The 26,653-nt window shown below is 54.8% G+C and overlaps 1 protein-coding gene across 2 annotated transcripts in view; it reads left to right on the forward strand.

The window, feature by feature from the left end:
* Positions 1 to 26,331, forward strand: part of SLC1A7 (solute carrier family 1 member 7) — a 47,554-nt gene extending 21,223 nt beyond the window's left edge. The window contains exons 3-11 of one of the 2 annotated variants that reach the window (XM_037043248.1): positions 5,517 to 5,732; positions 15,120 to 15,162; positions 17,552 to 17,774; positions 21,526 to 21,625; positions 22,338 to 22,571; positions 22,988 to 23,182; positions 23,930 to 24,064; positions 24,527 to 24,629; positions 25,194 to 26,331. In XM_037043248.1, the coding sequence (XP_036899143.1) occupies positions 5,517 to 5,732; positions 15,120 to 15,162; positions 17,552 to 17,774; positions 21,526 to 21,625; positions 22,338 to 22,571; positions 22,988 to 23,182; positions 23,930 to 24,064; positions 24,527 to 24,629; positions 25,194 to 25,412 (1,468 nt within the window). In that variant the 3' untranslated portion in view covers positions 25,413 to 26,331. The remainder of the gene's footprint in view (positions 1 to 5,516; positions 5,733 to 15,119; positions 15,163 to 17,551; positions 17,775 to 21,525; positions 21,626 to 22,337; positions 22,572 to 22,987; positions 23,183 to 23,929; positions 24,065 to 24,526; positions 24,630 to 25,193) is intronic. The other variant, XM_037043249.1, reaches the window with a different exon arrangement.
* The last annotated feature ends 322 nt before the right edge of the window (positions 26,332 to 26,653 follow it).

A 26,653-nucleotide genomic window follows, 5' to 3' on the forward strand; every position in this document is an offset into this window, starting at 1 on the left:
CCCAGGAGCAGAGGCGGCGGCAGTTGGTGGATCCCGGGTGTGGGGTGGCAACAGGTGGACCCAGTGAGAGCGCAGGGCGGCTGGCTGACCGAGGTCACATATTCGCACGCAGATAAACTAAGTGAAGGAGCAAACAGTGAGACAGACCATGCAGGCTAGGGCCCCAGAGATGGGAATTAGAGCCGGAAAGCACCAATTGGAAAGATTTTCAGGGTTGAGGTGCCGGGAGAGACTCCCAGGCTCACAGAGTTTGTTGGAGAGAAGCACAGAGTCCTAGAGGGTACACAAGCCCACACACCCAGGAACAAGCACCAGAAGGGCCAAATTTGCTTGTGGGAAGCCGCAGAGGGGACAGAAATCTGAGAGAGAGCAGAGCAAAGTGCCATTTTTATCCCTCTCTGACCCCGCCCCCACGTACAGCATCACAACCCAGTGACTCGGTCGCCCAGCCCTGGTGAACACCTAATGCTCCGCCCCTCATGTATAACAGGTGTGAACAGACTGAAACCTTATGGCTCAAGAAGAACTCAAAGTCCCAGAGCCTATAATTCTAAGCAACCAAGAAATAGCCAACCTTTCAGATGCACAGTTCAAAACACTGGTGATCAAGATGCTCACAGAACTGGTTGATTTTAGTTACAAATTAGAGAAACAAATGAAGGCTAAACTGATTGAAATGAAAGGAAATGCACAGGAAACCAATAGTGATGGAAAGGAAACTGGGACTCAAATCAAGGGAGTGGACCAGAAGGAAGAAAGGAACAACCAAACAGAAAAGAAGGAAGAAACAAGAATTCAAAAAAATAAGGAGAGACTTAGAAACCTCCAGGACATCTTTAAACGTTCCAATATCCGAATTATAGGGGTACCAGAAGGGGAAAAGAAACAGCCATGAGTGGAAAACTTATTTGAGTAAATAATAAAGGAGAACTTCCCCAATCTGGCAAAGGAAATAGACTTCCAGGAAATCCAGGAAGCTCAGAGAGTCCCAGAGAAGATGGACCCAAGAAGGAACACACCAAGGCACATCATCATTACATTAGCCAAGATTAAAATGAAGGAGAGAATCCTAGAAGCAGCAAGAAATAAGGGAACAGTCACCTATAAAGGAGTGCCCATCAGATTGTCAGCGGGTTTCTCAAAAGAGACCTTACAGGCAAGAAGGGGCTGGAAAGAAGTATTCCAAGTATTCAAGTATTCATGAAATCCAAAGACCTACAGCCAAGATTGCTCTATCCAGCAAAGCACTCATTTAGAATGGAGGGGAAGATAAAGTGCTTCTCAGATAAGGTCAAATTCAAGGAGTTCATCATCACCAAGCCCTTATTATATGAAATGTTAAAGGGACTTATCTAAGAAAAAGAAGATAAAAATTATTAACTGTGAAAGGACAGCAAACTCACAGTTATTAACGACCACACCTAAAACAAAAGCAAACCAAGAGGACAGCTAGATCAGGAGTGGAACCATAGAAATGAAGAACACATGGAGGGTTAGCAACAGGGGAGTGGGAGGAGGAGAAGGGGGGAGAAGGTACAGAGAATAAGTAGCATAGGTGGTGGGTAGAAAATAGACAGTGGGGAGAGCAAGAATACTATGGGAAATACAGAATCTAAAGAACTTGTGACACATGGACATAAACTAACGGGGAGGGATGATGGGGGAGGGGTATGCAGGGTGGAGGGGAATGAAGGGGGGAATAGGACAACTGTAATGGCATAATCAATAATATATATATAAAAAATAAAAAATAATAAAAACGAAACAAGCCCTGGCTAGTGTAGCTCAGTGGATTGAGCGTGGGCCTTTGAACCAGAGGATCGAGGTTCAATTCCCAGTCAGGGCACATGCCTGGGTTGCAGGCCAGTTCCCAGCAGGGGACGCACAAGAAGCAACCATACATTGATATTTCTCTCCCTCTCTCCTTCCCTTCCCCTCTAAAGATAAATAAATAAAATTTATTAAAACAAAACAAAAATTACCCTTAATTCCACCACCCCCAAACAGCTACTATTAAACTTTCAAGCCCTGTCTGGTGTGGCTCAGTGGATTGAGCATTAGCCTGTGAATCAACGGGTCACCAGTTCGATTCCCAGTCGGGGCACATGCCTGGGTTGTGGGCCAGGTCCCCAGTTGGGGACGTGTGAGAGGTAACCACACATCAATGTTTCTCTCTCTCTTTCTGCCTCCCTTCCCCTCTCTCTAAAAATAAAATTAAAATTAAAATCTTGAAAAAAATAAACTCTCTAGAGCTTCCTCCTATGCATGTCCATGTGACCCAATACTCCCCACAAACTCGTCCACCCGGCTTTAGGGTCTCAGAAAGGTCACCCAACAGTTTAGTCCAAAAGTCTGGGACCTCAAGGAGCCCCCATCAGCTAATGGCAGAACCTGGAAACTCCTTCCCTATTACTGAGCCCTGAAGTGAGCACCAGCCTGGGGAGGGGAGCTACTGCTGGAAACTCCCTCCCCACCAGCTCCCACCTCTGCTGGTCACCTCTCTCTTCAGTCAGTAGGAAACCCTTTCCATTTCGTGGGGAGAGGGGAACATTCCAGAGTGGAGCTGCTGGGGTCCTAGGTGGTGGAATTCTTCCCATGGCATCCAGGGTTCCTCTCCTTCCCAGGGGCCCTGGGTCAGGGGCCCCTTCTTGCTGTATCTAGAACCTACACTCCCTCCCAGCCCACGTCCAGGTCTGTCCCTGACTGAGCACTGCCCCCACATTAGACTTCTTGCTCCTCAAGGTGACCCTTGGCCCCGTTCGGAAATCTCATTTTCACCTGCACCGTCTCCTGCACAACCCCCCAAGTGTGTCTGTGTGTCTGTCTGAATGCAAACCTGGAGAGGGGTCTCCATCACAGGAGCTGTAGGGCTCCCTACAGAACCAGAAACTATCTCGTACCTTGCTTTCTCCACTTAGCATCAGACGGAAACGTCTTTCTGACGACACATCACTTCTACTGGTGGCTTAGAACTCCCCTGCTTGACTGCGTCATTACTGCTTATCCAATGGCATCTCGGTTTCTCAAGTGGGCCCCAGAGTGTTGCTCTTAGAAGTGATCCTCCTGGCATACTTCGTTGACTTTCATACTCTCGAATCTAAGAAATTCTCAGTTCTCCCTTCCGAGTCATCCAGCAAGTTCTGCCTGATGAGTTGTGCTGGACCTCTCGCTTCCCTGTGTCTCCCTCGGCCTGGCACTCAAGGCCACCACGCTCCTGAGTCTAGTCTGTCTTTTCTGCCTCACGTATCACCAGGCCTCACATGTGACTGCAGCTCATTTTGGTGTGTCCATGTCTGCCTTCCTCTCAGCCTCCCTGTTGGCTTCTGCAGTTCCCCTGCCTGGCACATCTGCCCATATCCAAATCTGCCCCGTCCTCCAAGAACCCACTCCAATGCCCCCTCTTCCAGGAAGCCCTTCATAACTAACTCTCCAAGCTAGAAGTAATCCCTCCCTCCTCTGCGTAAAGATAGCACAACCTGGCCCTCTCCTTATGGTACTGATGTGACCATCCACCTTGTTCACTGGTTACTTGAGGCTACTTGTGCCCCAGTGTCTGTCGCCTTCCCCACCCCCCCCAGCAGAGCAGGGGCTACCTGAGTTCAGACACTGATTCTGATTTCTGTGGGCACAGGGCATGGCACAGAGTGGACACGAATGAAGGAGGACACGTCTGGAGTCAGGCTCTGAGTTCGGTCCAGTGCGCCACTAGTGTTCTGTGTGACCTCGGGCAGGTCCTCCTCTCTCAGGGCCACGGCTTCCCTGTGGCCGTAGTGGGACCTTGCTGTGGGCGATGTGTGGCCAGGGGACAGCTTGGCCCTGGGCTGATGTGCTGGGCCTGGCCTGGGGGTAATCTCTCTCATGGACAATGATTGCAGAGCAGTCCCCCGTTATCTCTGGCCCCATAATCTCATAATAAGCCCTTCAGGGTTTATGTCTGAAACCCACCCTAAGCCCATCTCTAACATATGGCGTCTTGGCAAACAGCAGTGAACAGAGATTGTAAATATTAACTCGTTCACTCATTCATTCACTCCTCCACTCTCTTCTTGCTTCAGCAAACTGCTGCCAAGCTGTATTCTGCTGAGTCCTGGGCCTGGATGTGTGAACCCAGCTTTGAACCAGAACTAGGCCCAGCCCTAGAGGCACTTCCAGGAAACAGTCAGCAACTTAGTAAGGTGCGCCTAGGATAGACGGCAGCACAGGGGTTGTGGGAGCCCCAAAAGGGGGCCTTCACCCTGCCTGGTAGTCAGGGAAGGCTTCCTGGAGGAGGACAACATTAAACTGTGTCTTCACAGAAGAGTGGGCCTTTACCACTGGGAGCAGGAAGAGCAGGGCGCTCACAGACAGCAGCTACAGCCCGGGGTTGGGGAGAGGCCACAGTGTTCCCCCTGATGCTGGATGCTGCCTGCTGTGGCCTAGTGATAAGAGGAGCGGGAAAGGGGCAGGATTATCTACTCTTGTTTACATGATTAAAAACAGACAAATACTTCCTTTATCTGAAAGAAGGAAAGGGCTTGCGGAAAAATCCTTTTGGCAGCAAAGCCACTCATGAGCATCTCCTTAACTAATCTCTCATTCCCGCCGGCCCTCCCCCCTCCCACAGCCATGGGAAGAGTAGCTGCAGGCTGGCCTGCACTGATGGGCAGAGAGTCTGGCTCAGGGTGAGCAGGGAGGGGGCGGGCAAACCCAAGAGGAGAGAGACCCACAAGCCGCCTCAACACAGCCTCCCACGAGGGGAGTCTGGGCCCAGGGAACTAACCCAAGATGGCCAAAGGGTGGCATCTCTCAGGGAAAATATAACCATGGCCCCACTTTAGAGATGGGCATCCTGAGGCCCAAAGATGGGGCAGTGACCTGCTGCCAGCAGGCAGAGCTAAGACCAGGACCCAGGTCGCCGACTCCCAGCCCAGGGCTCTGACTCACTCACTCCGTCACTCATTCCTGAGTTCATTCAGCCAGCCTGCAGTAACCACCTACAGGGTGGCAGCACCAAGAGCTCATGCTGGGCACTGGGGACTCACAGAGGAGTCAGATCCATCCCTCTTCTCGTATGTCCTCAGTCTGGTAGGAAGGACAGACAGGCAAACGTGACAGTGACCACAGGGTCCTGACGGGGAGGCCTGGGGCAGTGGGAACCCCAGTGGGCTCCTCGCCCTGGGGGAGATGCAGGCAGTCCAAAAAGATTTTACCAAAGAGGTGGCACCAAGCCCAGTCTTACCGAGGGAGTAGGACTTGGGCAAGTGATGGAAGCTGATCAGAGGACATGAAACAATGGCAACAGCACATGGAAAGGCCCAGCGGGGGGGAAGGACTTGACTCTGCCATGGGAGAAAGAGCGGAAGGGAAGGAGAGGCTAGAAGGAGCCACACAGATTAGATGATGGGGGTGGGGGTTTCTGTGACTGCACACTCCCAGGAGCTCTGTGAGGGCACGGGGCAGGCCCAGGAGGGGCAGCAAAGGTGGGCAAGCCCAGGGCCTGCCCCACCCACAGACTGTGACCCCCATCACCCTCCCAGCCTGATATCCGGCCTCGCCTCCCTGGATGCCAAGACCTCTAGCCGCCTGGGCATTCTCACTGTGGCATACTACCTGTGGACCACCTTCGTGGCAGTCGTCGTGGGCATCATCATGGTCTCCATCATCCACCCAGGCAGGGCGGCCCAGAAGGAGGCGACGGAGCAGAGCGGGAAGCCCATCATGAGCTCAGCTGATGCCCTGCTGGACCTCATCCGGTAACCCTTACCACTGACCCCCTGCTGGGGAAAGACATCCTGGGCTGGGACCAGAGGGCAGGGGAAGGGGTGGGGGGGTACATGCTCAGGGTCTGCTCTTGATTTCTCATGGTGACGAGGGGGCAGCCATGGAGGCCGCTCTGCGTTCCTTCAGCCCCTGTGCTCCCTCTGGGCTCACACTGCACCTGCTGCCCCCATGGCGGGCCTCCCCGTCAGCCTGAGAGCGCCTCCAGGGCAGGACAGGGCGCCTCTGCCAGCCCAGACCCGGCACAGGGTTTGGCACAGGGCGGGCCCAGTGAGTGTTTGCTGACTGACTGCGCTCGCTTGTGCACACCCCTCCTCTCAGGTGGAAGGCCAGCAGTCACAGGTCCCCCCCCCACCCTTTCCTTTTTGGGCCCCTTTTTACAGGCCTGTCCGACTCCAAGTGTAGGGCTTTCTCCCCAGGCACTGCCCCTGCACGGGCTCTGCTAACCGTTTGTTTCACAGACCTGTGCTCACCTCCAGGGAAAGCGCTGTAGGCCCTGAAGTACATCCATGCCTGACTTCTCCTCCCCAGACTCCCAACAGACCACACTCCATTTTCTCTCGGGCTTCCTCAGAGAGGCTGGCCTGGGCCAGGACCCTCAGAGCTGCCCTAGATCCGGAGGAGAGAAACACCCATGACTAGATACAGACAACATGGGGGTGGGGCTCTGATGGGGAAAACCAGGGTGGTGGGGGAGGGCAGGGGAGGAGCAGGGGCAGAGGAGGCAAAGCTGCTGCTGCTGTACAGGATGGGGTGGGTGGGCAGGTGCGGGGACAGGGACACAACAGCGGTGCAGGCCCTGAGCTGAGAGGGAGAGTTGTGGAGGGAAATCACAGCCCCTCCAGTGAGTGTGACTGGGCATGCGGAGTGCAGTGGGTGGGGGACAGGAGGGGCCGGACAATCACTGGACAAGGCGATGGTGCTGGACCATGCAGAACATGGTGAACCAGGCCAAACATCATGTTTTATCCTGAAATGGGTTTTAAATATGGGAGGGGCACGATCTAATTCAGGAGGCTCACTGAGTGGGGGGCAGGGAGGAGAGGAAGATGGAGGCAGGGACACGGCCAGGGTAGTGGCCACGGGCATGGGGGAAGAGGTCAGACTGAAGGGCTGCTCAGGAGGTAAAATCAGCAGGAGACAAGCAAAATAAAGGGGAGGGTGGAGGAGCCGGTGGTGCTGATGGCATGAAGATCGGAGCACCCAAGTGGACGGCAGTGTGGTCACCAGACCACAGGGCGGTGCCAGAGCAGGACATCCCGGGAGAGATGCCTGTTGACGGTTGGCTTGTGCATGTGCCTGGTGGGACAGTCAGACCTGGAGGAGTGCAGGAAACCAGCAGGGCAGAGACAATAGGTAGACCCTGAGGGCGGAGGGGTCTCCCAGCACAACGTGGGTGAGGGCGGCGGGACGGGACAGAGCCCAGAAGCACCCCGTGGGAAGCGATGCATTGGGCTCAGCAGGATTCCGCATCAGGCGTGTTCTGGGGACTCCTTCTAGTCCCTTTCATTTCCTTGCCAGCCTCAGATGTAAGAAATCCAGTCCAGTCTAACATTAAAACTCCAGACTCATCCGAGTTAAAATGAATCCTGTCTTAGCGTAGTGCGTCTGATTCAAACTTGGAAACCTGGAGTGGGAAGAAGGTCATAGTAGGTTTTTCTGTTTCTTGCTCCATCTGCTCCCCTGCTGCTGGGACCAGGGCTGGAGTAGTGGAGAGAGATGAGACAGTGGGCTAGAAGGTCCTCCCGAGGTGGTGGAGCGGGCTGGCATAGGCGGGCTGGCATAACTCCCAAGCTGCATTTCTTCAGGGCGCGTCTGAGGGTCCTTTGGAGCTCCTCCTGTCACTGGCGTCTTCCTGGTCGTTCCCTTGACTCGGGCAGCCTTGGCTCCGTCTGGCTGCTTCTAACACCCTCCTCAGGCCTGACCTCTGGTCAGCTCCTCTGCGGGTCATCTCGCCCCCCTGGTTGACCCTTTTAGGCAGGGTCCACGTCTGGCCCATGGGAAGCACACAGATCTTTGCTGAAAGTTCAGGCCTTTCCCAGGGCCTTTGGGCGTGAGTCAGGAGCCAGCCCGGACACTCCGAAAACCCTGAGGGACAGTCCTCTTCTCCCCTGTGTGGATAGAGGCCCAGCACACAATTCTCTCTCTGTTCCCCTTCTTGCCTTCCTTCCTTCCTTCCTTCCTTCCTTCCTTCCTTCCTTCCTTCCTTCCTTCCTTCCTTCCTTCCTATCTCTTCCTTCCTTTCTCTTCCTTCCTTTCCCTTCCTTCCTTCTTCCTTCCTTCCTTCCTTCCTTCCTTTATTTTTCTCTCTCTCTTTCCTTCCTTCCCTCCCTCCCTTCCTTCCTCTCTCTCTCCCTCCCTCCTCACCCTCTCCATCCATTATTAATTGCCATGTAACAAATGCACCCAAGACCTAGTGGCTTAAAACGACAGCTCTGAGTCTCTAAGCCGGCTGGAAGGTTCTGAGCCTGCAGGCAGCTGGTTACTCACCTGGGGAGCCACTGATGCAGGGCGATCTCGGGGGATGAACTCCGGTGGTCTCTCGTCCTCCAGTGGGCCAGCCTGGATTTCCTTCCCGGTGATGACAGAGAGGGCAAGGCTGGGCATGTTCTGCTGATCTGATCTAGAGGATCCTGTGTTTTTCTGAGTCTCTGCTTCTGTCAAGTCAGTTAACATCTTTTTTACATTTTATTTTATTTTAATTGTTCAAGGTCAGTTAACATTTTATTGGCCAAAGCCATTCACGTGGCCAAGCCCAGACTCAGGTGAGAGGGGACCACAGTACTGCCAGGCAAAGGGCGTCCATGAAAGGGAGCCCTCGATGCGATGGGTCTACTGCTCCCTCACTTTCTTTGTTCTCTGGGTTCTCTTTTATGCCTTGAGGCATGTGACGAACTAAGGATCACAAACATACTTGCAATTTTGTTCCTGTCATGTGGTTCCCAGCCACAGGGTCTACAGCCAGAAAGAGACCAGGCAGGGTGTGTGGTGCCCTCGCTCACTTGCCTGGTGATTTCATCCCGAACCATGACGATGAGTCCTTTCTGTATCCCGACGCTGAAAAATTTTGTTTCCAGCCTGGAAACCTGTCTCCTGCACTTCAGATTCTTACATACAGTGTCTAAAGGCATCTCAAAACAAACACGTCCGAAGCTAGGCTCTTGATTTCCTCGTAAATCTGCCCTTCACTCAGTCTTGCCCCTCTTGGTCTGGTGTCTCTCATTCTCTCCTCCCCTGCCTCCAGTTTGTCAGCAAATTCATTCAGCTGTACCTTCAATATAATATCCCAAACCTGTCCCTCCTGTCCCCCTGTGCCACCTCCGCCATCACCCAGACCACCACGCCCTCACTCTGGTGTCCGACGAGGTTGCCCTCTTTCTCTCTGCTGCCCCACAGTTGGTTCTCAGCACAGCAGCCAAAGGGATCCTTTTTAACATCCATTCACAGCCCACTGCACAACCAAACCCAGTGTTTTCTGTGATCTACAGCCCGTTCATGAGCCGCCACCACAGGCAGGTCGGCATCTGACCTCCTTGCCAACTCTGCCTGCCCTCACCCAGCCGTGCTGGCCTCTACCACTCCTCCAGGTGTCACTAGGGTCCTATCTGTGTGCCTTGTCCTCACCGACGCCTCCCACAGGATGCAGGCAGCCTTTTTCTCCCTCCATTTACCCCTCTGCTCTGTGTCACCTCTTCACAGGGACCTCCCAGCCTCTGTCACTCTCTCCTCATAGTTTTTATTACTACCTGACACGGTCATGTCTGTGGACTTCTGGACTTCTCTTTCTGTCTCGCCCACTGGAACGAAATGCGCTCCAGGAGGGCTCGAGTGTTAGAAACCCCGTGTCCCGCGACATCCTGGTGCCCAGAGGAGCAGCGGGCACAGAGGACGGCACAGTGGTCGCTGGATGCGCACGTGGGATGTGGGGGCACCGGTGGAGCTGGGCTTTGAACCCACTGGACAAGAGGGGCCGCCCAGGGGGAGTGTGCTGAGCAGGCAGCCCTGAGGCCGGCAAGCCGTGGCCCACAGCCGCCCTGGGGGGTTGCCGAGCTGAAGGCAAGAGCAAGTTGAGGGCCTGGAGGAGGGCCGGGAGAGCAGACGTCCTGTAAGCCAGGGGAAGAGGAATTTCGAGACATTTCAGTTCTAAGGTCCGTTATTTCTATGAGTTGGTGACCATGATTCATCGTTTTTTGGATTCTATGATTCGAAACAGCCTTCCCTGGTGGTGGAAAGAGATGGTTGGGGCCCCCCCCTCCCACCACTGCCTCCGCTGCGCTGGGGCTGAGGGCTCCAGATGGGGCACTTGTGTCGGAGTCAGATGTTCCAGGGGCAGTTCCTGTTCTCAGCCCCTTTTCACGTGGTGAAAGTTGATCCCTCTGGTTTGAGGCTTTCCCCCCAGTCGCTCAACCCCAAGGCAAGTCGTTGTGCAAAGCTGGGTGGCTGTCACTGTTTCTTAGAGAATGCAGCTGCAGGGGATGATACATGTTCCCTGGGACAGAACCTTGGAGATGTGACGTCTCATCTCAGCTCTGCCAGTCAGTCACTGTGTGGCTCTGGGCAGGCCAGCCCCACTCTCTGGGCCTCAGTTTCCCCAGTGGTTTTCAGAACCCCTTGTAACTCTGGGTTCTGAAACACAAAGGCTTCCAACCCTGTGAGGAGGCTGCAGGCCTGAGCTGAAGCTTTTGGAGGTGGGTTCTGGGAGATGAGGTCAGGAGCACAGGGCAGAGCTCAATCTGTAAGACCTTGATTCCAGGCTGAGGGCTGGGCTGTCATGCTTAAGAAGCAAGAGGCTGGTGAGTGTGGGGAGGACAGACTGGAGCACGGTAGAGTGCACAGGGGGTGACTGGGCGCATAGTGATACACTGGGGGTGGGCATGGGTTGCAGGTAACTCCGTTCCCTTCAGCCTACCTTTACTAAGTACCTGCTCTGGGGGAAGACACTGTGCTGAGAGTTGAGGGTGTGGGGGGCGAATGCAAGCCCCTGCATCAGGTTGCCCAGCATCTTAGGACAGACAGATGAGAAGGGCACACTGGACAGCCACGCTCTGAGACCCTTGCTAGCCCTGGTGTTCCCAGAGTCTGAGCGTATGACCAGGACACCAGCAGTGGGGACACTGGGGGCCCCCTCACTCTTGTTCTGGCCCAGAGCCAATGCCCACCATGCATTGAAAACCAAACAGGAACAGGATGACCATGGCAGGGAACTGGGAACTGGTGGCAGGTATGACTAATGAAAAGCCAGGAGGATGTGGGGGCCATCTGAGTAGGGAAATAAGGCCCAGGGCCCCCCTTGGGGTGAGAAGGTGAGCGTCCATCTCTCAAAGGTGATTCTAGAGGAACATGGCGGGCCGTGTCCCTGAATGCCTCGCCGAGACCTGAATCCCTTTCCCAGGCTCCAGAAAACCAGCGTCTGCTCACAGGGCAGCTGACAGAGAAACCCAAGCAGAACACTAATCAGAGCTTCCTTCCCTTCTCCACCCCGCCCCCCCCCCCCTGCCCAGTCTTATTTAAACACCAGAGAGATTAAGTAATGATTTGGCACTGCACAGAGCTCCCAGTCACCCTCCTGGGGATTGGATGAAGCTCCCGGAGCCGTGCTTGGGGAGCAAAAATCCCCACCTCCGGGGCCTGGGCTGGGGACACGGGGTGGGGGTGAGCTTGGACTGTCACAGTGGGAGCTTATACACAGTAAGTGAGGAGAGGAGCCAAGAGGCTCACTGTGGCCTTGCTCCAAGAGACGGGCTGGCAGGCCCAGGAGAGAGCAGGGTGTGTGCACTCCACGGCCGGGTGTCTGCGTTTTAGGTAACTGCCGGCAGGAGCACAGGCCCCATGGGGCAGGCACAGGCTGCCTGTGGGTGTTCAAACGCAAAACAAGGCGCACATTTTCCCAGTTCATAATCAAAAGTCAATGCTCTTATTTATTTATTTATTTATTTACTTTAAAGATTTTATTTATTTATCTTTAGAGGGGAAGGGAAGAAGTATCAATGTATGGTTGCCTCTCATGAGTCCCCTGCTGGGAACTGGCCTGCAACCCAGGCATGTGCCCTGACTGGGAATCGAACTGCAATGGTGTATTTTTTATTTTTTTAATGCTCTTTTTAAAAAGATTCTATTTGTTTATATTTAGGGGAGGGGAAGGGAAGGAGAAAGAGAGGGAGAGAAACGTAGATCAGTTGCCTCTCACACGCCCATCTGGGGACCGAACCTGCAACCAGGCACGTGTGCTGGCCAGGAATCTAAGCAGCGACCTTTCACTTTGCAGATGATGCCCAACCCGCTGAACCACACCGGTCAGGGCAAAGGTAGATTCTTAATTCAAATCTGCAGGACACGTTCATTGAGAATTAGTAGGAGCACCTGAATTAGTCAAGCGTTGCCTCTGGCTTCGAGTTAAGAAAAACTTGAACCAGCAGAGGCTTACGTCAGGTAAAGGCTTCATTGTCCCCTAAACAAGCAGCCCGGGGTGGGCCGCTCATGGTCATCGGGTGTTCCCTGCATCTTTGTGCTTCACAGTGCTCAGCACTCAGCTTTTATCATCCATGTGTCTCATGGTCCAATAAGGCTGCTGAAGCTCTGGCTATTGTGTCCATGTTCCAGGCAGAGAGAAGACAGTTGGAGGAAAGGACCAAAGGGTCCTGGCTGAGTGGGCACCTTTTCAACAGTTTTCTAGAAAACATTACCCAATGACTCCCCCTTAGATCTCATTGGCCACCCCTTCGGCCAGAGAGGCTGGGCAGCAGGGCTGGACGGCAAGGCCTTGCTGGCCCCGTAACACCTCGGGGCTTCTGTTCATGAAGGAGGAGAGGGGACAGAGACTGGTTAGGCAACAAGCCATGCCTGCCACAGAACACATTTTAAGTTATTCTCATTTTGCAGGAAGTTCTAAAGAAATGCACGTACCAAGCATGTTCCATTCTGTTTATGACCTTCTGAATGTTCTTAGTTCCTACTCGGGCCAAGGCAGCCTTTCCCCTGAGTTACATTAGAGACCCACCTTAGAAGTCACTTGAACCTCGTGGAGCTGTACCCGGGGGAGCTTTTCGGGAGTTAGCAACCTGTACAGCGTGGGCACCACCCACTGTGGTCGTCCGGGCCCTGGGCCGGTGGCTGGTGGCCCTCTGGCAGCCTGTGTGCCCGGCGGGTGCTTCTGGTCTGCTTGCCGTCAGAGCCCTGGCGGCAGCTGCTATTCCAGTGGCAGAAGTCTGCTCATAACTCACCGGGGAGAGCCCCACTCAAGCTTCTGAGAGCTCGGCTCCCAACTCTGCTCCTTTCCTCCAGGAGACAAAGCTGAAAGCAGCGGGAGAAGCTGTGACCGCTCTCTCCCAGTTTTCTGCCTCCGTGGCTCATTCTGAGCCTCTTCCTCCGGCCATGTGCTTAGCCTGAACCTGTATCTTAGCAGCAGGGAAAAAATGGTTAGTTTCTGCTCCCCAACAGTGGCCGCTGGGGTGTAAAGTTAAGAAAAAACGCACACTCGTATTTACCTGTGTAAATCTATGTGTGAGCCAAGCTTTGGAAGAGATTTGCTGAGAAGACTGAGTGGGAGGGAAGACCGGGTACAGGGGGCAGTGTGAGGCTGCAAGGAAGGGCAAGTGTGTGAACAAGAATTGCTAGGATCCCTGGTTTAGACTAGGGCCCTGGAAGCAGCGTGGAAAGACAACACATTTAAGCCCCTCGATATGGGTGGCAAATGGCTGCACAGAAGAGTGACTGCCAGGACCACGCGAGGGGCCCACACATGTTCAGCATTATGCACTGTGGTGTGAAACACTCTTTACTAGTTTGACAGTGAAGGTGCCTTTAATTCGTCGAGGAAGCCGAACACTTTTAAAAAGCTGTTGGAGCTACTTGTGTTTCTTCTACTGGGGTATTCATGTTTCTGCGGTCCATTTATTAATGCAGCAGCTATACTTGCTGGGTGCCTGTTCCGTGCCAGACACTCTGCCGAGAGCTGGGAACACAGCAGGGATACGACACAGACCTCTGCCTCCAGGGAGCGGGGGTCTGCTGAGAGGGGACAGACAGTGAGCACGGAGATGGGGACAAGATTTGTAAAACCCGCATAGATATAAGACTCTATATAACTCTGGGTAACTCTGGGTAACTCTGTCATACGGCTTCCCCAGCTCGTCATTGGCTTTAGAATTTTACTTGTATTGCAATCTGTCTTAGTGAGCTTCTTAATGTTATTAGCTTTTTGTGGTGGCATAGTGTTAGGTTTACAGAAAAATTGCAAAGATCGTGCGGGTTTCCCAAGGGCCCTTCACCCAGCCTCCTCTGGTGTCAGCCACTGGCGTATCCGGCAGTTTTCAAAATGAAACCGAATTAGTGCAACTACTAACTGAATTACATACCTGCTTCGGAGTTCACCAGTTTTTCCACCTTCTGTCCCAGAACCCAATGCGGGATATCGTGTTGCCCTTAGGAAATTCTTAATTTCAGTGTGGTGACATCTGTTCATTTTTATTGCTCGTTTTGTTCTTAGTCCTCCCATAGCCTATGATCTGATAAAATATTAATCTATATTTTTAGTTTTTTATGGGTGCATTTTAAAATTATTTATTTCTTTAAGCTATCTGGGATTTATTTGGGTACACAGTGCAAATAAAGATCTAAACTTTTATTTTTCTGAAGCGCTGGTTGGCTATAATGAGTTTGTCTTTTCCTCGCTAATTTGTGAGGCAACTTTTGTCAACTGTAAAGTGCTAGACGAACCCAGTTCTGTTTCTGGGCTATAGGTTCCATTACGTTGGTTTTTCTTTGGACAGCTGTGCCAGCTTCTCCCTGTTTTGACAGCTACGTCTTTATAGTATTTTTCATATCTGGTGGACAAGACTCCCTCCTCCTTTAGCTTTATGAAAATAAAGCTTCTCAATATTAATAAGAATAACGATCCCAGTATGTGCCAGGTCCTGGGTTCAACACCTCGAATGAGGAATGAATGACCAAGTGCCACCTTCAAGGAAGTCAGTCTGGGGGAGGCAGCCGTGCGAGCCACGCTGTGTTCTAGAGAGTAGGTGACTCAGGGGCGGGGCCACAGAGCGGACCTGGGGCTTGGGCTCTGGTTGATTGGAGTAGCAATTAGAGAATCGGGAAGGGCACCAAACCGAAGTGACGGTGTGAACACAGGACTGATCTGAAAAGACAGGGTGTGTTTAAGGGACTGTATGCAGTTGGTGTGGGAGCTCTCAGTGCCGGGGGGGGGCGGGGGGGGGCGGGGGCGTGGTGGGAGGAGGTGTGGCTGTGGAGAGAGGTGAGGCTGCCTCGGGAGGGTCTGGACTGCCAGGGGAGTTGTTCGGACGATCCCAAGGCTCCTCCTGTCCCAGGCTCTGAAATTCTTCAACTCCTGACTGTCTTCCCAGGAACATGTTTCCAGCCAACCTGGTGGAAGCCACATTCAAACAGGTGAGTGGGTGACAGACAGGCAGGGCCAGCCTGGGCCCAACTGGGAAGTGAGAGGTTTACTGGCAAGTCTCCCCAACACCTGGGGGCAGGATGCTGGAGTGGAGGAGAAGGAGGGGAACCTGGATTCTTAGGGCTTCCCAAGGCTGCGCCCTGCCCTGGCTTCCAGCTTTGCAAAGAGAAAAGCTGTGAGGGTGGAGCGCTGCTCCGCTCGAGGTTTGCTGCGGGGCTTACGCAGCCAATAACGGCCGCGGGTAGGGCGAGGAAACTGAGGCTCAGAGGGCTAAAGGATTTGCCCAAGGATACACCAATAGTGAACGATAGCCCTGTAGGTAAACCTAGGCCTGTCTGCTTCTAAGCCTGCTTTCTCTTTCTTTTTAAAATAGTTATTTCCCTCTAATAACAATAGTACTAATGTTCACTATAAATATCAGGAAAAGACTAAAATATATAAAAACAAAATTAATCTCTAGTTTCAGCACCTAGCAATAGTCATAGTAGTTGGTATGATTTTAGTCTTTATTCCCTCTAAATAAAATTAGGATCAGCATGCATCTTGCTTTTTTCCCCCACCCCCATTATATGTAAGCATTTTCCCTAGTTATTAAGTATTTTGAAAAATATGATACTTGTGGTGGTAAGGCTAAACTGTAATTTATTTACCCATCTCCCTTTTGGTTTTCAAAGTTTTGCCCTTCTAGTAGGTCTTTCTGCACCAATAATCTGCACTTTTGGTAGTTTCTAGTTCTTTTCCCCTTCTAAAACGTTGGCTGCTTGGTTGACTTAATCCAGCAGGCATTTCAGGACGCCTGTCCCCATGCTGGGCCCTGCCTGGGGTCTGGGGACACAAGGAGGGGGACTGGGGGTTGGAGAGGAGGCTCCCAAATAAGGAGCTGTGAAATCTGGAGCTATTTTTCCTGACTTCTTGGGTCTTCAACTAAGAAATGAACCAGATAGGGAGGGGCCCTAAATGCTAGACTAGGAGTTTGGACATAATTCCAGCAGTGACGGGAGATCACTGACATTGTGAGACAGAGGGAGAGAACATCACTCTACTTCATACCTGCCGGGAATGCCCTTCATCTTTCGGCAAACTCCTTCCTATCCTTCAAGCCCCAGATCAAATGCCACCTTCTTCATGAAGCTGTGAGACTCCCTCAGGCAGAGTATTATCGCTCCTTCTCCAAGGCTCTCAGAGGAGACTTCACGTCTGGTTCATTTCTGTGTGCCCAGCACCCCGCACAGAAGGTTCGGTATTGGAACGGCGATGCCGACGGCGGTAATGGCAGCGACGGCCACATGAGGTGCCCTGTCTGCCAGGCACTTTTGTGAGCATTTACATGTTCAGAGTGGGCGAAGGTAGGGTTACAGTTGTGAGTACGTGAAATACAGAGTTTATTCTTGTGTTATTAGTCTTATAATTTCTCCATATGCACAACTGGAAACCTACTTTGCCCACTGCTGTTATTTAATCTAATGAGGGAGACACCATTATGACCCTCACAGCACAGGTAAAGAAACTGAAGCCCAAAACTTAGGTCACATGCACCTCCAGAGGGGTCCCTTCCCCCTACCCAAGGCTTACCTCATGGACACGGGGCGGGGGGGGGGCGGGGGGAGGGTAGGAGACTCCCTGTTTGGGTTCCTAGGAACTGTAGCATGAGAAGGAAAGACCCGGAAATGCCCTGGGGCAGAGGAGGAAATGCAGGCAGCTCAGGGGCTCTTCGCAGCTGGGACCCCAACTCATCGAGAAGGCTTGGGGCAAGCGGAGCTTTTCAAATGCAAGCAAAAGTGGGAGCTACTGCAGGTGAAGTTCCACACCACCACAATAAAACGAGAGTTGCAGGGAAACAAGTAACAATGTTTTTGCTGGTGGAGGGCCTTACTTTCTGTTTGAAACAACAGCAACAAAAACCACAACACCTGCGAAGTTCAGTGAAACGAGTTGCCGTAACAGGAGGTGTGCCTAGGGCAGGTCCAAGTGTCCATCAGTGGAAGGCGGGGCCGGCTGACCACTGGGTGGGTGGACATTGGATGGTTGGGAGGGACGGATGGGTGTTGGAGAATTGCCCAGGTAGAGGAAGAAAGAGACAGACAGGCAAATGGTGAGAGAGGGACCGACGAGGGTGCGATGATGCTTAGAAGGAAGAAGAGGGGGGAAGGATGGAGAGAGGTGCAGCTGGCAGTGTGTGTAGGTGAATGAAGGAATCAGTTTTCTTTTTGGTAAAATATTGATAATAATCCCTGACCTGCCTACCTTACAAGGTTATTGTCAATCAAATAGTTCATGAGTGGATACAAATGTGCTGCCAAGATGTTTTATTTTTGTTGTTGACGATACTAACAACCACGTTGGCCCTGACCCCTTCCTGGTTGGGGTGTCGCCCACCAGTACCGCACCAAGACCACACCTGTCGTCGAGTCCCCCAAAGTGCCATCAGAGGAGGCCCCTTCTCGCCGGATCCTCATCTACGGGGTCCAGGAAGAGAATGGCTCTCGCATTCAGAACTTCGCCCTGGACCTGACCCCACCACCCGAGATCATTTACAAGTCAGAGCCTGACACCAGCGACGGCATGAACGTGCTGGGCATCGTCATGTTCTCTGCCACCATGGGTACGTGCTGCCCATGTCACCCTGCAGTGCTGGGGAGCTGGTCCCTCCCTGCACCTACCCCTCCCTGCGTCACCGCATCCAGCAACCCGAATACCTTAGAGTCTCCCGTCTTCCAGGTCGTTCCTTCCTTTCCCACCCAGTGGACTGGCTCCAGCACCACCCCCATCCCCTCCCCACCCTTGGTGGAGCCAGTGTTTCTCACTCGAATTCTCCATCCCTGGGGGCCAGTGTGCCTCCTGGGGGTGGTCCTCCCTCAAAAAAGACCATGCCTCTGGCCCCTCCTGTTCCTGAAATTTCTACTGAGGTCTGGGAATATTGGGGACTGGGGGGGGGGAGGGGGCAGTTAACAATATTTTAAAAACAGGAAAAAAAACAGAAAAAATCTAAAAACTATCAGCCATTACTGTTTGTTTAAAGCCCTATTCCTCCTCCCACCCGCACTGGCAGGGGCTTCTCCTCCCGGCCTCTCTCCTGAGACCTGTGGGCGCCTTTTCTCAGCCCACAGTTGGCCCGCCTGACCACTCCCTTCCCTGTGCTACTCTCCCTGGGTCCCAAGACCCCCAGCCACAGGCTCCACATCTTGAAGCTGGTGAAGCTTAACTAGCACAGGCTCCTGCTGAGGCCTGTGCCTTATTTTGTTTTTGACTTTGTATTCTTTTTCTTAAAGAGGGCCCCACACTGTACAGGCTTCGGATCCCACAAAACCCATGGATCTGTCCCTGCCTGCAGTGCCTCAGCCCGCCCCCCCCCAAACACACACACAGAACCTTTCCCTTTGGGGACACCTCCTCTCCCACCCAGAACGATCTACCTTGCCCTTCTAAAATGGGCATCAACCTTCCCCATCAGCCCAGCCTGGGAGGCTCCCTCCTGCTTCCCTGACTAATCCACACGGTTTTCTTTTCAAGTAAAAAGCCTCCCCATCCTCTGGTTGTTCATAGCAAGAAATCTGGGGGTCATTTGCTGCCTCGCCCTCTGTCTCAGCCCACAGCCAGAATCTGAAATCCGTCTGCCGTCCCTGCATTTCCCTCTGTCCACCCTGGTCCAAGGCTACTGTCATCTCTCAACTGGTTTTGGCAAAGGCTGCCCAAAGAGTCCCCTGTCCTGGCGTGTCCTTCTCACGGGGTCACAAGCACCCTGCAGTGGCCTCCAGTGGCTCTCCCGTCCACCTGGAAAGGGGCCCGACACCCAGCGGAGCCGGCTGCCTCCTGCTCCTCTCTGCCCCGCTCCCTCCCCCAGCCACACTGCCTTTCAGCTCCCAGAGAATGACTCCCTCCTCTGGCTGCACCCACCCCCCTCACCCGGCCCCTTTCTCATCCTTGAGGGTGGTAGTGATGGGGGCGCTCCATAGCGCCACTTCCTCAGGAAGGTCTTCCCAGCTCCCCAGACGGGTGCCCTGGGTTACTCCTTAAACTCTTGACCCGACTGCAGTTATGTAATCGTTGGTGTAATTGTTCAATGTCTGCGCAGCAGCTGGCGGAAGCTCCATGCAGGCAAAGATGGGCCTGGCTTGCTCTCCGTTTATCCCCACAGCCTGCGCACCACAGTGACCAGCCGGAGGGGGCCCTCAGTGAAATCCTTTGGAGAGATGGGTAGATGGATGGGTGAACGGATGGGCAATGATGGATGATAGAGCTCTTACCGTCTTGGCCGAAACACGGGACGTGCAGAGGGGCTAGACCTTAGTGACCCGAGCACGTGACAGGACAGGGTTTGGAAGTGCCCTCAGCACATCGGAGAATGAGTCCCCAGTCCTGAACATTTTTCCTACCTTCAGCGACCGCCTGTCATAAGGGTGGAAACATACAAAAGGACATCTACTGGCAGAGCAAATGAGACTCCTGAGACCCTCTGACTCAATTCACAAAGGGTTTACTGACCATGTGTAACTGTGCGTGGGTGAATGCAGATTTGTGTGTGTGTACCCAGGGTAGTGTGTGCCCGAGCCTGTGTGTACCTGTGCCTGTGTGATGCCCAAGTCTGCAGTGCTTGTGTCAACGCTGCCCATGTCTGAGGTCTGTGGGCACATTGGACAGCTCCTTGCTTTGTCCCCTCAGCCCAGCCTCCCTTCCCAGCTTCTCCCTGGTGCTGGGCTGTGGCTGATGCTGGAGTCTCATCGGCCTTTGCTGTTGCAGGAAGCCCACACCCACCTGGGTCCAATGCACACCAGGACCCAGCCAGAGCCCTCGGGTGCCCCCAGGGCAACCTAAGTGGCGGCTGATGAGGAGAGGGTCAGAGCAGGCAGGGGACCTGCGTCTGAGCTCACTTAGGTTACCACAGGCCAGGAGGGCAGGGCTAGGCCAGTGTCACCTCCAATTGGGCCTCTCCCACCCCACCTCATCCCAGTGGCAGCTGTTCCAAAGACAATGTGGGCTCAGGGTTTCTGGGGGCAGGGGAAGAGCCCTCTCTGGAGTTCCACAGGCCAGGTTCAAACCCCTGCCCTGCCCCTCCCTTGCTGAGTCAGCCGGTGAGCCTCTGGGAGCAGAGTACAGTAGCTTCATGAGGGCAGCCCCTGAGGAGGGAGCAGGCACCCATCACGGTTGGAAGAGTGGCCTGACTGTGCTCACGTGCGTGGAGCTCACCCATGGACTGGTCACATGAGAACACTTCCAAGTGGAGAAGAGTCTAGAACCCCAATAGGAGAATAACAGGGGCCTTGGGACAGGCTTGACCCTCCCTCCCTCTCCCCCTCCCCTCCCTCCCTCCCTCCCTCACCCCCCCTCCCTCCCTCCCTTCCTTCAATGGCTGTAGTTGAACATCTACCATGTGCCAGCTGCTATATAGTTCTTGCCCTCAAGGAGCTAACCTTCTATTGGAGGAAACAGAAACACAGACAACTGGAAAATCATGATTATAAGTGTGATAAGTGATATGAAGAGATTGGAAAGAGATGAGACAAAGGAGAACAAATTGGGAGTTTTCTTTTTTTTTTTTTTTTTTATTTATTTATTTATTTATTTATCTTTAGAGGGGAAGGAGAGAGGGAGAGAAACATCAATGTATGGTTGCCTTTTGTGCATCCCCTGCTGGTAGTTAGCCTGCAAGGAACCAGCCTGCAACCCAGGCATGTGCCCTGACTGGGAATCGAACCGTGATTGTCTGGTTCACAGGCCCGTGCTCAATCCACTGAGCTACGCCAGCCAGGGCAAATTGGGAGTTTTCGAAGGGCAGTGGGGATGGGTGTCCAAGGCAGGTGGCGAGCTGGGCAGCCATGTTTCAGGCATCAGGAACCACGTGGGCAAAGACCCTGAGGCAATGAAGAGCTCGATGTCTTCTAGAAATGTAAGGAAGGCCAGCGATGCAGAGCCTGGAGAGGAAGGCACGAGCAGCCAGAGGGAGGTGGGAGGTATGGACAGGGGTCAGATCCAGTGGGGCTGGGAGCAGCAGGAAGCTTGGTCACGGTCTAGGTCATCAGGGAAGCCAGTGGGGGTGTTTGGCAGGGAACATGTTTGTCTGAAGAAGATGACACTCTCTGATGTGTGGAAAAAGGATGAGAGAGAAGGAAGAAAGGAGAGCGCTGTTGCAAGGTCACGGCCCTGGTCCTTGGGTGGAGGCCAAGGAGAAGGGAAGGGAGAGTAGGGGAACACTGGTATATGGAGGCCGCTGGGAAGTCAGCTAAGGGCGAGATCGGTGTGTGCATAGGGGTCTGTCCCCACCTTGCCACTGGCATGTACTGTCATGTGCAGCCATCACATGCCTTTGCCTTGGCCTGTGTGGTCAGTGATATGCTCATGTGTCCCTGCCCCTGCAGGCATCATGCTGGGCCGCATGGGTGACAGCGGGACCCCCCTGGTCAGCTTCTGCCAGTGCCTCAATGAGTCAGTCATGAAGATCGTGGCAGTGGCGGTGTGGTAAGCCTGGTGGGATGGGGGTGGCCTCTCCTTCCCCACCCCCTTCCACTCCTGCCCTGGGCAGACAGAGGGCCCCCAGGGCCCCACCCTCCATTCTCCTAGGAGTGGACTGCCCAGGAGACTGAGCCCTGGCCTGGGGCCTCCAGAGTCACACGTGTTCCCCTGGATCCCCAGCCCTGACTGGGCCTAGTTCCAGCCCCGGGCCTGCCACTTCTGGCCCAGCTGGGCCCACTGGAGGAGAGCTAAGAGCTAAGCCTGGCCCTGCTCTGCTGGCCCAGTTTCCCCATCACATGGTGCTCATCAGCTCAGCTTTTGGAGGAAGGAAACTCTGGCAGGGAGAACCAGCTGCCACTCCTGGGCTCAGAGCTCAGACCTTAGAAATCTCTAGTCCAACCCTGCACAGTTTAGATGGGGAAATGCAGAGGTCTGCCCAAGGTCACGCACGCAGACTATGGCATTGATGGGCTGAAACACGGACCTGCAGAGGGCAGGCATGCTCCTCAGAGAAGGGGCAGGAAGGCTCTGCAGGGCCAGGTTGGCTGAGGGCAATAATTTGATGATGCCGTGTACCAGGCACCTGGTGCTCAGTCTCATTCAGCCCTCCGAGCCCCGGCAGGCTCAGGGAGGTCAGGCCAGGCAGAGACACAGTGCCAGGGCCTCCTGGGACCCTCACTTGCCTGGCTCTGAGCTGGCTGCCCTGACCCCACAACAGGTACTTCCCCTTTGGTATTGTGTTCCTCATTGCCGGCAAGATCCTGGAGATGGATGACCCCACAGCTGTGGGGAAAAAGCTGGGCTTTTACGCAGTCACTGTAGTGTGTGGGCTGGTGGTCCATGGCCTCTTCATCCTGCCCCTGCTCTACTTCTTCATCACCAAAAAGAACCCCATCGTCTTCATCCGCGGTGTCCTCCAGGCCCTGCTCATCGCACTGGCCACCTCCTCCAGGTAGCCCTCGGCAGTGGGCAGTACAGGGGAGGTGGTGGTGGCCTAGCTCTGTCCATCTGTTCAGGCATCATTTGTCCACAGCCACAGAATCCTGGAAAGTGGCAGTAAAGCCCGCTTCACAAAATTAGAGGTAGTTATGGTAACAAGACTAATTTCTGAAATGTAATGCCTGAGGTGCACCCCTGCCCAAATGGAAGAAAGCCTTTATGATCTCTTGAGGCCTTCCCCTCCCCCGGCTGCCCACATGCCTCAGGTCCGCTCCCTCCATCCGAATGGGGGTCGGCCTCCACACCACAGGGGCAGGGCGAGCCGGGGAGCCCCTTCAGCCTGTTCTCCCCCATGATGGCCTGGCAACCCAGAGGCCCTGACCATCCTAGAGGAGGATGGTGGGCAGGCACTGGCCTCTCTGCCTGCAGCTCAGCCACACTGCCCATCACCTTCAAGTGCCTGCTGGAGAACAACCACATCGACCGGCGCATCGCCCGCTTCGTGCTGCCCGTGGGCGCCACCATCAACATGGATGGCACGGCGCTCTACGAGGCTGTGGCTGCCATCTTCATTGCCCAGGTCAACAACTACGAGCTGGACTTCGGCCAGATCATCACCATCAGGTGTGCTCCTGACCCCACCCCCCCGACGCCCAGGTAGACTGGGGTAGAAGGGCGGCTGCTGTTCCGATGCTCCGACTCCCAGAACTGAGGGGGTCTCTGAGGCCCAAAGAAGGTGAGGGGCTCATTCTAGGCCACACAGCAAGCCAACACTAGGGTTGGGGCCATCACCTGACCTCTGTGACTGGCAGCACTGACTGAGCTCCTTCCCCAGCAGTGTCCTGCAGAGTGGGGAGCTCCGAGCAGGCTGGGGAGCCGAGAGCCGGAGGGAGGGCCCTGCAGGCAAGCACAAAGGAAGCAGAGGCCAGGGGCAGGATTGGGGACAATGGAGGGGCTGCTGGTGTGGCTGGAGCTGAGAGAAGGTGCTGAGCTGAGAGGCAGAGGCTGAGGGGAAGGCCTCCCATGCTGGCCTGAGGGCACAAGTCTGACCCTGCGGACATGGCCCCAGAGGGAGGCTGGGTAGAGCTGTGCAGCTTCCTGGAAACCCACAGAAGCATCGGCTCCTGACAAAGGGTTTTCCACAAACGCCTCAGGAGGTTCTGCTGAGGCCAGGATGGGGGCCCATGCGGCTATCAGACCTCAGGCAGGAACCTGTTACCCCAACAAGAACTTCTTGCTGCGGCCTTCCTAACAGCCCCTGCCCATAGGGCTGTCCCAGAAGTGCAGGCATTCCGGCCTCCCTTGGGGCAGGGCCCCAACACGGCACCCTGCCCCCTGCTTCTCCTCTTCCTCTCCCTACCCCCTCTGCAGCATCACAGCCACAGCAGCCAGCATCGGGGCAGCTGGCATCCCCCAGGCTGGGCTGGTGACCATGGTCATTGTGCTCACCTCTGTGGGACTGCCCACTGACGACATCACCCTCATCATCGCAGTCGATTGGGCTCTGTGAGTGAGGTTGGACCCCCTCACCTCCTGCAGCAGGCTTTTGGGGTGGGCAGAGGAAACCCCCTAGTTTGGCACAGTGGGGTGCCTTATGCATTGACACTGGCCTGGCTGCATAATTTGTGAAGCCCGGTTTTCAAAAATGAAAATCTGGGGTACCCTGTTTACAAATTATGAAGAATTTCAAGAGGGTAAGTGTGAACTTTTAAACCAGGCCTGGGCTATGCTGAGCACAGGCCCATTCCTCTGTGTGGCCATGTACCCGTGAAGCCCTGTACACCTGCACCCCACCCCCAGCACCCCCACCTCCCCACCACTGAGGGAGTGGTGGGCTGCAGAGCACCAGGAAAGCGCCTCGCTGGGGGCTCTGCCCTGGCAGCTGCTGTGCACAGGGGCTGCTCACCCTGCCCTCTCCCGGCTCCCCTTGCAACTGTCCACTGCTCACGGCCCCCCTTGGCCCACCAGGGACCGCTTCCGCACCATGATTAACGTGCTGGGTGATGCACTGGCTGCAGGGATCATGGCCCATATCTGCCGGAAGGACTTTACTCAGGACACAGTCACCGAGGTGAGAACAATACCTCCGTCCTAGCCCAGCCACCCAAAGGCCCCCAGCGTGTGGAGTTTGGGTGGAATGGGCACCGATCTTCCATTCGCCATCCAAGGGGCCTTCAGTCTCCATGACTGCCTCGGTTTCCAATCTGGTACTGGAGGTGACTAACTCCTCTCCAGACACGGAAGGAACAAAAGATGCTAACGCCCCGTCCTCGGGGAGCTGTGCCCCAGCGTGAGGGTGGCGCTGGGCCAGCGACAGCAATGCAGATGTTGCACATCTGCAGGGGCTTCAGGGGCTTCAGGGCTCCTTCAACAACCACGGGTAGCAGGCTGCCCCCCTCCACAGGGAGGATGCTGAGGCCCAAGCAGAGGACCCAATTCCCTCACTGCACCCTGTGGGTCAGATTCCCTCCTCTACTAGGACAGCCCCAGGAGAAGGCAGGACAGCCAAGAGAGGCCCCACAGCACATCTGTCGGAAAACCGATGGCATCGTTCCCAGCCCTTGCATGTTCAGTCCTCCCTACTGTCTACCCTCAGCCCTTCTAGTGGCTACTAAGGCCTATCTCCTCTCTCCAGAAACTGCTGCCCTGCGAGACCAAGCCGGTGAGCCTCCGGGAGATCATGGCAACTCAGCAGAATGGCTGTGTGAAAAGCGTGGCTGAGGCCTCAGAGCTGACCCTGGGCCCCGCCTGCCCCCACCATGTCCCCGTCCAGGTGGAGCAGGATGAGGAGCCGGCGGCTGCCAGCCTGGACCAGTGCACCATTGAAATCAGCGAGCTGGAGACCAACGTCTGAGCCTGCAGAGCCGTAGAGGCCAGGGAGGCCTCCAGGGTTGGGCAAAGGGTCGCGTCTCAATGTCCTACTTTCTTGAGCAGCCAACAGGGGCGAGCCTCCCACATTCTCCCCTCCTTCGGGAGGTCGGTATCAGCTCCACTTGACAGAAAGTGGAGTCTCACAGAGGAAACCCCGGTGGGGGAGTGATGGGCCAGCACAGCCCAGCCCTGGCTGTGACTTCCCCCAGCGACGGTCCGTAAGGACAGCAGGCAGGGGGTATGGGCTGTACTTTCCGGATGACAGAGTTAGGGGTGAAAACACGTATTCCAGGTCTTAGAGCAAGTCAGGGCGAGGACTCCAACCTGCGTGTTTCACACCCTGGCCACTCCCTCCCGGGGGAAAGGGGCACTACTGGCCGGGCCAGGTGCCCAGACAGGCTCGAGGCGCCGCCCTGTCCGACAGCCCTGCGGCCACCACTGCTTTCCACTCTTGAAGACAGAACAGCAGCCTCCAGGCCTGCCCCTCTGCGTCCCGGCCCAGGCCAGCCTCTGCCCGGCCCCGTAACATGTGGCCTCAGACAGCTCTCCCAAGCGGGGACCAGCCCAAGACCAAGGCCTGCTGCCTTCCACATGCCTCGGCCTGTCTGGTCTCAGCCCACCGGTTATCTCTCACAAAGCTCCCATGATGCGGAGATGGGGGTGTCTTGACTAGGGCTGCCCGGGCCCTTGGAAACATCTGGGCCTGCCTCGCTCTGGGCGGGTGTGCTGGCGGGCCAGCCAGGACCCAGGGGCAGGCTCGCCTGGGACGCTTCGTACAAGCTGCCCAGTTGGCTCTGGGTCAAGACTCCCAGAAGCCTGAGGGATAAAGAGAAGTTAAGTTTTATATTCTTTTCTGTGTTTGCAAAGTCAGTGATAACTAAATAAAGGTATTTGGTTTTTGAGTCTTGTAGACTTAGCAACCATACTCCAGCCAGCATTTCTTTACTGTGCCAATATACGCTGTCACAGCACAGACTGGCTGGGCTGGGCAGCCAGAGTGCGGACCAGCCTGTCCAGGTGGCTACAACATAAGTGGGCTGGCCCGTCCAGCTAGAGCCCAAACCTGGGTGGTCAGTGTGTGGACAGGCCTGCCTGAGCTGTCACGTGCAAGAGGCAGGGCACAAACCTGCCTGCCCAGGGCCCTGTCTCGATAGCCACAGCGTGGACAGACCACTCTGCCCCTGGCCTGGGCCTCGCTCTGCAGGCAAGGCCCTGAGATCAGTC

The sequence above is a fragment of the Sturnira hondurensis genome, unplaced genomic scaffold (assembly GCF_014824575.4).
Source record: "Sturnira hondurensis isolate 20B ecotype Veracruz unplaced genomic scaffold, ASM1482457v3 Scaffold0004068, whole genome shotgun sequence".
In the NCBI taxonomy this organism is placed as follows: domain Eukaryota; kingdom Metazoa; phylum Chordata; class Mammalia; order Chiroptera; family Phyllostomidae; genus Sturnira; species Sturnira hondurensis.